The 12,702-nt window shown below is 33.6% G+C and overlaps 1 protein-coding gene and 1 long non-coding RNA gene across 3 annotated transcripts in view; one reads left to right on the top strand and one right to left on the bottom strand.

Moving 5' to 3' along the window:
* Positions 1 to 12,702, bottom strand: part of LOC136030146 (uncharacterized) — a 102,437-nt gene that overhangs the window by 1,331 nt on the left and 88,404 nt on the right. The gene's annotated exons all lie outside the window — the stretch shown is intronic.
* LOC136030145 (uncharacterized) overlaps positions 1 to 12,702 on the top strand; it is a 39,443-nt gene that overhangs the window by 1,204 nt on the left and 25,537 nt on the right. The window contains exons 1-2 of one of the 2 annotated variants that reach the window (XM_065708847.1): positions 6,896 to 7,093; positions 9,758 to 9,922. In XM_065708847.1, the coding sequence (XP_065564919.1) occupies positions 6,956 to 7,093; positions 9,758 to 9,922 (303 nt within the window). In that variant the 5' untranslated portion in view covers positions 6,896 to 6,955. Of the gene's footprint in view, positions 1 to 6,895; positions 7,094 to 9,757; positions 9,923 to 12,702 lie in introns of those variants that run through there. The other variant, XM_065708846.1, reaches the window with a different exon arrangement.

Consider the following 12,702-nt stretch of genomic DNA (forward strand, 5'->3'; position numbering starts at 1 on the left):
TTGATTTTCCATTTTAAAACATCATTGTCAGAGAATATTCTTCAAAATAAGAAATTATTCTTCCTTGTTTTCCGGATCAGGTAGTTGTCATATCGCACTTTTTTTCTATTTTTTTTTTAAAGCATGGGTAATTAAACAAAGGTTCATATGAATAATCAATGACAACGAACACGACAAGCTATACATTACTATTGATGGTTGACCCTTAGTAAAAAAAGTATGTTGGCACTTTTGGGGCTCTCAAATATTTGGGGCACACTCTGTAGGTAAATCATATTAGATTATGCAATTTAAACTTTATTTTTGGTTTAACAAGGGCAAATTGAAAATATTGCTTCTTGAACAGATGTTCACAAAAGAAATTTAGTAAAGTTAAGAAATTTTACATTACTTCACTGGTTTGCAATTTTGACTTATAATTTTGAAATCAAATCTATTTTGTCCAGAGTATGGTATCTAGGTATCTTCTCAGTCATTTTGTTATATTTTGTCAGATAGTGTTGTCAGTTATTTTTGCTTTATCTCCTATGGTCTCTAATTAAATCCTTACATATTAATCTAAGTAAATTATCTGACCTTTCTTAGGCATTTCGGACACTTTTTTTCCGTGATAACAATTTTTCTGAATTGCCACTTTCTTGAATGTCATTCTTTACTTATCTTTGAAATCTTAGAAAATTAGCATGGGCCCTATGCAAGAATTTTTCAATTGGTTTTTTATTGAATAAACAGATAAGCAGGGCTGGGTTTTCTCCTCGCATATACGGATATTTTTATGGACTTTGTCCTAAGGAACACAAGAATGTAACAAGAACACATGGCATAGACTTAGATTGTGCTGATGATTTGAGCGTCACAGATGAGTATATTAGCAAAATGAATTATTGTTTGAGGGTTTTAAGAGGTCCTTGTCAAACAGTTCGTGGTAACGAACTGTAGTAAGGAGCGACCCGGGTCATTAGTAGCCAAAACTCTAAAAAAAGAACTTTGTTAGCAATAGTTACTTCAAAAGAATCAAATTTTAATGCTGATTTTAAATATATATATTTCATCAAGTTTAGTCTTACCCATCAAAAGTTACGAGCCTGAGAAAATTTGGCTTATTTTAGAAAATAGGGGGAAACACCCCCTAAAAGTCATAGAATCTTAACGAAAATCACACCATCAGATTCAGTGTATCAGAGAACCATACTGTAGAAGTTTCAAGCTCCTATCTACAAAAATATGGAATTTTGTATTTTTTGCCAGAAGGCAGTTCACGGATGTGTGTTTATTTGTTTGTTTGTTTGTTTTTTGTTGTTTTTTTCCCAGGGATGATCTTATCGACCCAGTGGTCCTAGAATGTTGCAAGAGGGCTCATTCTAAGGGAAATAAAAAAGTTGTAGTGCCCTTTTTAAGTGACCAAAAAATTGGAGGGCACCTTGGCCCACTCCGCACTAATAATTTTTCCAAAATCATTGGATCAAAATTCTGAGATAGCCATTTTATTCAGCATAGTCGAAAAACCTTATAACTATGTCTTTGAGGACGACTTACTCCCCCACAGTCCCCGTGGGAGGGGCTACAACTTAATGTAGTAATGACTATTGGGAAGAGTACAGACGTTTTCAGACGGATTTTTTTGGTTGGGGGGGGGGGGATGTTGAGAAGAGAGAGATATGTTGGGGGAACTTTACATGGAGAAATTTGTCATGGGGGGAGAAAATTTCCATGAAGGGAGCGCATGATTTTGTAGCATTATTTAAAGAAAAATAATAAAAAAAATATGAAAAAGTTTTTTCATCAGAAAGTAAGGAGCAGCATTAAAACGAACAAAAATTACTACGCATATGAGGGGATTCGTCCCCTCCTCAATACCTCACTCTTTACGCTAAAGTATTTTCAGTAATTTCAACTATTTATTCTAAGGCCTTTGTGATTCAGGGGTCATTCTTAAGGAATTGGGACAAAACTTAAGCTTTGTTGTAAGGAGCGAGGTACTGCTGAGGGGATAAACTCCCTCATATACGTAATAAAAACATACGAATACAAAAGTTCGTTACTTAAGCTAATTCGTAAGTTACGTATATTTTTTACTAATAAAAACGTTTGTAAGAAATTAAATGTTCTAGTTACCTTTTTAAGTAACCAAAAAACTGGGGGGGGGACTAGGCCTTCTCCGTCGCTCCTTTTTTCCAAAATCATTCGATAAAACTATGAGAAAGCCATTTAGCCAAAAAATAAATATGCAAATATTGTTTTAATTATTCATATGCGGAGAGCCAAAATCAAAACATGCATTAATTCAAAAATGTTCAGAAATTAAAAAAATTAAGTTTATTTAACTGAAAGTAAGGAGAGACATTAAAATTAAAAAAAAAAACAGAAATTAATTCGTATATGAAAGGGGCTGGTCCCTCCTCAACGCCCCAATCTTTACGCTGAAGTTTTTTACTGTTTTAAAAAGTAGAGTTGAGAGAAAGTGTCACACTTTAGCGGAAAGAGCGGGGCATTGAGGAGGGACCAGCCCCTTTCATATACAAAGTAATGTCTGTTCGTTTTAATTTTTAATGTCGCTCCTTACTTTCAGTTAAAAAAAACTTGTTTTTTTCTATTTAATTGTTATTAAAGGACGAGATCGAAATATTTTTAACTGAACGAAAATGTGAATTTGCTGTTTTTTTTCAAAATGAGTTGTGGCTATCCAAGCTGTGTTATTTGTCATATATTTTTGCAAAGTTAAACGATCTTAACTTGTCTCTTCAAGGAAAAAATTGCGATATATTTACTTCAAACGATAAAATTGAAAGTTTTTTTAAAAAGATCAGCATTTGGAAAAGTAGGATCGAAAAAAAATCGTTCAAAATGTTTTTCAGTGTCGAAAATTTTGTAATTGAGAAAATTCATCGTAAGACTTTTATTACTAAAACTATTGTAGATCAAAGTTCTGCACATACTTTATATTAAATATTGATTTACAAAAAAATAGTTTGGATTCAATAGCCGTTTTGGATTGGCTTAAGTGAGATTGGTCATCTGCCACTTAAAGGTCAAGAGGAATTTGCTGAGCTTTCGTGTGACTCAAACTTAAAACTATAATTCAAGAAAAAAAGCCCTTGACTGAATTCTGGATCGGAACTAGAACTGAATTTCCCACAATCGCCGATATAACGTTAAATGTATTTCTGCCATTCAATACCACATTATTATGTGAAGTTACTTTCTCAGCTCTAACACACATTAAATCCCAATATCGTTCAGCGATAAAAATGTTGAAGAGGTCTTACGTCCAGCAGTTTCAAACATTACACCAAGATTTGATTTGTTATGCCATAAAAAAAAACAGGCACATCCATCTCATTAATTTTTTAACGTAAACTTTAATTTAATATTTACCCTCAATGACTTGGATATATTAGAGAGAATTAAGACGATCAGAATCCACTTTTGTTTTTGAAACTGTAATAAAAACATTTCTATAACATATTGTGCAAATTTCAATTTTAGATTTTTATATGTTTCAAAACGAATTCTAAATTTACATATTTTTATATGCATATGTATATTGCTACCAAATAAATATATCCTCAAAAAATATTAATTTATTTTTCTTTTATATTCGTTGGGGTCGTTAAGAAATTAGCAATCATTAATGGGGTCGGGAATTACAAAAGTTTAAGAAGCCCTGCTCTAGGGGAATAATTGGGGATCGTGTGAAGAGTAAAAAGGAGAGACTTTGGTGTCACAAATGAGGGTAAGACTGGAGGAAGTTTTAGGGTGATGGTGAGGGAGGGGTCCAAAGGGCTATCTGGATCATTATTCTGGGAACTAGATGGGGGAAAATCCCTGCCAAAATCAGATAACCTATCACGAAAGTAAAACAGTTCAAAATAGGAATGAAACCTTTTTATTGACAGTGAATAGATATAAAATTATTTAACTGGATATTTCGAACATATATACAGTGTTCATCATCAGCAGTAAAACTAAAAGACATGAATAAAAATAAAACAAAATTTATACCTAATAAACCAATTACATATAGTTTATTGCTCTTATTTTTTGCAATGCAACAGCGGAGGCAAATCTATTTGACTTTTTCGGTTCCGGTTGATTAGAATTATCTGACATATTACGTGGACAGAGTTCATAGCTCTTAGGTGAGGTGGTATTTACTTTATTTGACCTCAGTAAATTATCATAAATTGAGTTTAATCCAAATTCACCTGTATCTCTGTTTATGGAATTATTCTTGAATGATTTTTTTTTTAATTTGGATTGTTTCCCTGAAAATTTACTTTAAACCTTGGTCCCTAGAAATTAAAGAATTCACCAAAGAGCTCTGACCTCTGTCCACGTAATATGTCAGATAATTCTAATGAACCGGAACCGAAAAGGTCAAAGAGATTTGCCTCCGCTGTTGCATCGAAAAAAAAAAATAAGAGCAATAAACTATATGTAATTGGTTTATTAGGTATAAATTTTGTTTTATATTTATTCATGTCTTTTAGTTTTACTGCTGATGATGAACACTGCATATGTATTCGAAATATCCAGTTAAATAATTTTTTACCTATTCACTGTCAACAAAAAGGTTTCATCCCTATTTTGAACTGTTTTACTTTCATCATGGAAAGGTAGCGTGGTCTTCGAAGTTATCTAAGATAACCTATCCTGCTTATTTGAGGGGAAAGTCAGTGATAATCGCGAAAGAGGCCGGTCCTTTGGTAGGGGGGCTCTGCTGTTTTGAAGGGAGAATGGGTTCTTTGTGATCGGAGAAAACCGACTAGGGGGCCAGTCATTGCACCCCACCTTGCAAAGTTTTTTGGATGGGAATAAGGTAAAGGTTCAATCAGGCAAGGACTCGCAGGTTTGTCATGGATTAGCCTAGTCCGGGGGAGAACTCTTGTCTGGGTATGGAAACGTGGGCGAAACTACAAGTTCTGACTGCAACACAAGTTAAAATACTAAATAAATCTAAATGATCAAAAGAGCAGTTGCTATTTCTACAACTTTTCGACCTAAAATCGTGGCATACATGTAAAAATTTGCAATTCTTTTTCATTTTACAAAAACCACTCTAAAAATCTACATAGTATCTATAACAATCTACATAGCAAATCTACATTGAATTTGCAAGGTCGCTGTGTAACCTGATTTGCATTCACAGCATTCAAATTTTGAGTTACTTCAGTAAATTTTGGCTGTGGGCTATAATGCGTTGAACTTGGCACTAAATCAAGGATATTGTCTTGTGGTGAGATTTTGCAGGTACAGAGACTGCTAATATGTGGTAAACGTGGCACTAAAGCAAAGTCATTTGCATGTGATGAGTTGCTGCTTGAATTTTGATTAGGATAATAACAGTTGCTTGGTGGTGGACTTTTTTCAACAGGGGTGGAAGGTTGTGTTATTTTGTGGATATGTAGTTGGTCATTTAGTTGATTTATTGTTGCCGCACTTTTGAGTGATTTTTCAATCAGCTTCTTTATTTGAATATTGAGGGAGCACAGGTTTTTGCGAAAAGAAGTCAACTCAAGCTCCATTTTAGCTATGCAAGCCTATCAAAGCTCAATATCCGACTAAACCCGGGAAATTTCATTGTTTTGCTTGGTCAGTTCCTGATAGGAAGTACTAGACTCAGTCGGAATTTTGTTGAGTTCATCTTGAATGTTTGAAGCTTTTGAATCTTTCTCACTTCGCCGAACAATTTCGTTGTTCTTACGAACGGTCTCACAAAAGAAGGCTACTTCCTGATTGAGCTTGACACAATTAGTACATGAAGGGGTACTTGAAACCTTAGAACTTATTCCAGGTGTAGTTATTCTGGTGCTTCCAACACAGGTTAGATTAACTTTGGTTGCTTTCGTTTTACCGAAAATATGGGTTACAGTTACCTCAGGTTTTGACTTAAAACTGTTTGTGGACAAGCGGATATGTGGGACACTTGCTACCTGACAGGAGAGGCAAAGTCAGTCAGGTTGGGCTTTACGTTCCCCAGTTGTTATATTGGCATATTTGACGTGTAGACACTGAGAGCATTTACCGCTTTGAACTGTTCCTGTTGTTACTCTTATTCTACACTCAGGGCAAATAAATACAGTTTTTTCAGGTTTGCCCATTCTTAAGTAAATCAATAATAAAACAGCAGATATCAAGTGAGAGAGGGAGAGGGGAACAGTAATAGCCGAGCCAGAAAAGATTTGAAGTGAGTGCAATGACATGAGTGGATCTTCAACCAGTAAAGACTTGCAAGGTCAGAACAGGCACTGGTTCTTCCTTTAGTAAAGTCTAGTCCACTCTCGTGTTATCACTGAGAGCCTATCATAATTTTCGAAAATATTTACCGCGACACTATCTCCCAGTATCAAGTCCATAAGTCATGCAAATTTGTCTGCTAGAGTTCTATAACAGGGTTCATCCGAAGTCTTGACTCGTAAATTTTCTTATATAATATTGCCTAAATGTAAGTTGAATTTCTAATGAAAGTGGCAAAATCCGCTTCGCCTTCAAGAATTTTGTTCTGTACAAATTATCTTAATTTTAATGCTTTAGTATATCTTTTGATGACGATTGCTGTACATTTCATCAAAATATCCAGACTTTTATATACGTCTAATAAATGAACTTATCCATGTTTAAACGTTTATTTGTTTGTTTTGTGACTTGTGTAAAATAATGGTATCAATTGATCAATCAAAATGCACTTTTAACTTTCAAAATAGACCAGTTACTTTCTATCCTTTACAATCCTTTCTTCTATGCACCTTGCGCCATCGCTACCTTCGCAGCCCCTTTCTTTAATAGTACTGGAAACTGGTGGGAGTGCTGGAAATACGCAGTACGTTGATAAGTGTGCCAGTGAAAAATATAGCACGGTGGTAGTAGGTACATTACCTTATTGCATTTAGCCGAATAAATTCATGATATCGCTAAATTTAATTCTTTGTTGGTTTTAAAAGAACATACCAATGGAATGTTTTTAGGCAATAGTGAGCAGGAGTATCGGAATATGTATTCAGAAGTATTGCCTGATGATTGGCTGGAGGTTGTAAGACCTCAGTTTGCAATGGCTTCACTTGGTGACAGGCATATTGTTTACCCTGAAGAACCGGTGAGGGCCCAGCTCACTAAACTTTTTACAATTATTGACAGATTATATGGCACTTACCCATTCCTCAAAAACCTTATATTATGTTTGACAGATTATATGGCGTTTACCCATTCCTCAAAAATCTTATATTAAAATATTAGGTTTTTTAATATGATTAAATAGAAAACAAAGGTCGTATCCAGGGGAGTGGCTTTTAGGTTGGTTTGAACCCCTTCCCCAACGAGTGCTGGTCCGACTCACAAAAACATTACAAAAATGCGTACAAACGAATTTTTGATACACTTTTTAGGTTCTATGTGCCACCCCTCCCCTAAAAAAAAATCTGTAATATGGTCCTGTAGGGGACACTGCTTTAAATTCATGTGTAAGGATCGACGTATGGTCGCAAGAAGAAATTGAAATTATAGGTGGTTGAATTGGGAAAGGATTCTCGGAGTGGGAGTCATATTATATATCATGAAAAATAATTAAGAATTCAACTCGTTTATTTCATATAATTTAACCAAGAGTGTGTGGAGCTTGCGATTAAACAAATTACTCAGTATTATCTGAATTTCTAATAACAAATGAGGCGGAAAACACCAGTGAGAGAGAGAGAGTGAGAGTGAGAGGGTGAAAATTTTGCTTGGAAACGTCAAGATCTATAACCCAAACTTTTTTCTTTCTTTTTTTTATAGCTGCATAAGACTTTTATGAAACGACCATCGTAAAATTCAGCAAGCCTTATGATTCCCTAGGCATGTATTTTTTGTTTGTTTGTATGACTAAAGTATGAATCATGGGATATTAATAAATTACTAAGAACCTCAGATCGACTTTTGAAAATACATGCCTCATAATAATCCTAAACGCACTTTGGACAGATCAACTTTCAAATGATGCGGTTAAAAAAAAAACAACAGATTCTTATTACTGAAATCATCTGCCAACCTTGGTGCTAATATGTAGGCCATTCTTGAGAACTGGGTATGTGGGAAACTCCAAGACAACCTTCCTGTGTTGATATACAGTGTCGATGAAGGAGGGAGGGGGGTCGTTCAAACACTATGCCACAATCAGATCTGCGCTGTCTTATTAAATACCTGCAATGGTTTGGGTGGATGTGCAGGCAGGAGCAGGGTGCCACGATGACTGGAGACTCTTTATCGGTGGGCTAGGTGCCTTCAGAGGTATATAAACATCCTAGGCAAGAGAAAAAAAGTAGATTAATGCAAGAATCAAACTATAGCAAAATAAATGATGATATGTGTAGTGAATGAAAATTCAGTAGTAACCTATCACAATTTGCCACTAATTATGAAAAGGGGTACGGTATTAAAATAGGGCTTAAAAGAATTTTGCATCAAATAATCGACTTTAGCTCGAGATCTTAGCTCTTTAGTTGCTAATAAAACTATTTCATTGCAAAACCTTACCCTAAAACAATATATTCAACCACACGATCTGAATAGCAATCTTAAATACGCAAATGAAAATGTATCCACGCTCAAACGCTTGTTATTAGGTGGTCGAATTAAAAAAAAAGAAAAAAACACTCTAGAATCTCTCGAAGTGTTGCATATTTTTATTTCTGTTACAAAATTTATAGCTATCGCGAATCAAAACGTCGTTGCCATTCAGACTAGCAAGAGATATCAATGAATTTTTATATAGAATTTACAAAAGCTGCAAATGTTTGAAATATGGGGTGCCCAGCACTAAAAGAAGTAACTAATATTATAAATATTAACTATTAATTACATTAGCTAACATTATTATTGAGGTTGTATTTAATGTGAAATCGAATTTTAAACTAAAATTGCAATAATCAGTGTTATTAATGCTGAATATAATAATAAAATACTTTTATTAGAAATCAATGGATAAAGCTATTTTTTTCAAAACACAAAAAGGTGGATAAATTGGAGTATACAGATGAAAATGAAGAACTACATGCACTAAATGGCATGCACAGCTTTTTTTTTGAAAACCTGCCTAAATATAAATATATTCCTATCAATATATAAACAAAATGACATAAAAAGGGAATGTAGGGGAGGGGGGAGCTATTGAACTCCTCACACCATACTGGACAATTTTGAGGAATTTTCAAGAAAATATGTTAAAACGGCTGAAGATGCTCGATTTTTCATATCGTCTGATCACCTTGAATTTACTTTCCAGCTCCCAAACCCTCTCTAAATTTTAGATTATATTCAAAAATAAAAATAATAAGTTTATTAATAATGAATCAAGAGTTATAATTAACTAGTAGATAAATAAGAAATGCACCTGCAAATAATTTGATCAAAACAGCGTTCATTGGCACAAAAAATGTACTAAATGACCCTATTTTTGTAGTTATACTAGAAAAAAACTTGACACATTGAATAATGTCCCGTCCCTAAACCCCATCCAGGTGAGGGCAAAATGATAAGATGAACCCGCTTGTTTGCCTTAGGAACAATTTACTAATTTATTAATTAGTATTTATTAATTAAATGAATTATATAATTATACCATCATATATTAAATATATCATATTTATTAATTAGTTATAGTTATGGATTTATTATTTATGAATTATTTGTTTAACCGTTATTTTTTTATTATTGCAAAAAAAAATTAACAAAATTGTTACTATTCTAAATTTAGAGAGCTGTGCCTATACGTTTTGTTTTGCAGGGTATGGGTGCATCTACAACAGATTTGGAAGTTGAAAAATGCCCTTGTCCTGTATTGCTGCAAGAGTCATCAGATATGATTGCGACCATTACTTGTGTAGCATGCACAACAAGTATTTACATCAGAATAATTGAAGTCCTGTCAAATCCTCCAGTTCTCTCTCAAGTAAGATCAGATATTTTAGTTTTCTTGTCTTTGATTAGAGTTAACATTTGACAACTTTTTCCATTTCTGTTACTGATATACCGTTTTTCCTGTTTATTTCCTTTTATAATTTTTTTTTCTTACGAAGGTACCTTTACTAACAGGTCATTGCAGCAACAGGCCTCTCGAAGACAACAGAGCTTGAGGCAAGGTATGCTTCTCCTCCCCCTGACATGAATCCAGTTTATCCTTTCTTTTTATCCTTTTTCAGACGCTAAAATAATACGTTCTTTATTCCATTATAATTTTTGAAATATCAAACTTACGCAATAGCATAATCATCGTGTTAGTCTTTAGTTTTAAGTGACATTTTCATTTGCAATTCAATGTCATTTTTCTGTTTCTTGTTCCATGCCTTTTTTCTTAGAAGTTCAGAAACATTTGCTTACTTTTGTGATTTTGCATGTGTCACAAATGCTTAAAAAAATCTCTTTCCTGTTTATCCTTCTCAGACTCACAAAAGTTAAGCCAACACTTCATTCTATTGTTAATTTGCTTTGTCTTCAAACTGCAGGTTTCATCGTGCAACATTTTCTTCTGCAACTCAATGAGATCTTGCTGTTTCCTGGTCCATGTCTTTTTCTTTATCTATTCGGAGTCATTTGTCGCCTTTTGTAATTTTGCATTCGTTATACATACATCTAGCCTAACACACATGACTTTTCTTCTCGCCTGAATTCAACTCTTCTTTCCTGTTTGTCCTCACAAACGCCAAAATAACTTCATTGTGTTTGAAGGTGGTTAAAAATGCAGGCATGAATTCTTTTTCTCCTACCTGTGCGTCTTTGCAGACGCTGAAATAACACTTGTTCATTCTTGGGTCGAAAGTCGGCAATTATAATGGAATTAAACAATTATTCTCTGATTCAATTCCCTCTTCCTGTTTATACTTCACAAACTCACAAAAGTTAAGCCAACACTTCATTCTATTGTTAATTTGCTTTGTCTTCAAACTGTATGTTTCATTGTGCAACATTGTCTTCTGCAACTCAATGAGATCTTGCTGTTTCCTGGTCCATGTCTTTTTCTTTAGCTATTCGGAGTCATTTGTCGCCTTTTGTAATTTTACATTCGTTATGCATACATCTAGCGTAACACACATGACTTTTCTTCTCGAATGAATTCAACTCTTCTTTCCTGTTTGTCCTCGCAAATGCCAAAATAACTTCATTGTGTTTCAAGGTGGTTAAAAATGCAGGCATGAATTTCTCCTACCTGTGCGTCTTTGCAGACGCTGAAATAACACTTGTTCATTCTTGGGTCGAAAGTCGGCAATTTTAATGGAATTAAATAATTATTCTCTGATTCTTCCTGTTTATCCTTCACAGATTCACGAACGCTAAACTAACGTGTTTCTCCAATCCATTATAATTTTGCCTTTTCTTCTAACAGTAGATTTCGTTGCGCTACGTTTTCCTTTGCAATTGAATGTGATTTTTGCTATTTCTTGTTCCTTGGCTTTTTCTTTAGCTGTTGAGAGTCATTTGACATGCTAAAAACGACACTGCCGTTCCTGAGAAAGGGAAGGGGGTGATGTAATTTATGTTTTTGAGATCTTTATAAATATGTCACTCATATGATTTTTTTTTCAAAATTAGGGCACAAAGCGACTTTTATTAAACTTTTGACCTACCTAGATCGTTTTTTCAGGCCAGAAATCCCCAGAGAATGATAATTTAAAAACAATGGAGCTGTTTTAAAGAAAAAATTATAAATAAATAAATATATACACAGTTGCATTTTTTAAGATATTAATTTAAAGGAGTTTTTAAGAAGTTTTTTGAAAGAATAGTAAATGCCATGTGAAACTGAAGATCAGCAGAAATAAAGTTCTATAATATTTGAAACTAAAAAAGACCCTATTAAAAAAAATGAAACGCAAAACGAACAGAAATCAAATGAACAGTCATAGCAAACAAACAAACAACAGGTACCATATAAATGAATAAACAAATCTTAAAACGTGTAAAACGTAAATTGAAAATGCAAACCAAGCCTAAAACGAACAGAAATGAAATAAACAATCATGATACCAAACAGACATCAGGTACTAATATAAATAAATTAATCTTAAAACGATTCAAACTTAAATTAAGTATGTAAATCGAGCTTAAAACTTACACAAATCACTACAAAGAAGAAAATATATAATAAAATAAAAGAAGAGGTTGGCTACTGTCCCTTTCCCTAAATGTAAAAGTATTAAGCTTACTGTGTCATTGGCGTTTTACTAAAAATTGTGTGTATCTTGAATAGTTTTGGAGAAACTTATGAAATTGAACTGCATATTCGACATAAAATGATATTAATTGCTGAAATCTCATCAGTTCAAGATTTTATTTCATTGTAATTTTCATTTTATGTTCGATATTGTAATATGTACAACAGAAAATATTTGCAACATAATTCTTCTTAGTAAAGCTAATCTTGCTTGTTTAGCAGCCTGTCTCAAAGGCCTTTTCGTAGTTGGTTCAGTACTATTATAAATTGGTTTAGTAAAATATTTTGTTAGATCATTTTTAATTAAATTTGAGTATAAAGAATTTAGTGAGTATTCCCCCAAGTCCCTGTTCAAAGAAATATTTTTATTTATTTTGAGATTAATTTCAATTGATTCTCGAACCACCTGTTTTATTCCCAAATCATTACTAATGAGTGAAGAGTTTTCAAAAAGTATCATGTGAGACGGATTATTAAATATATGCCAACCTAGAGCAGAATCAAAGGAGTTGTTGGAACCA

The sequence above is a fragment of the Artemia franciscana genome, chromosome 8 (genome assembly GCF_032884065.1).
Source record: "Artemia franciscana chromosome 8, ASM3288406v1, whole genome shotgun sequence".
Taxonomy (NCBI): domain Eukaryota; kingdom Metazoa; phylum Arthropoda; class Branchiopoda; order Anostraca; family Artemiidae; genus Artemia; species Artemia franciscana.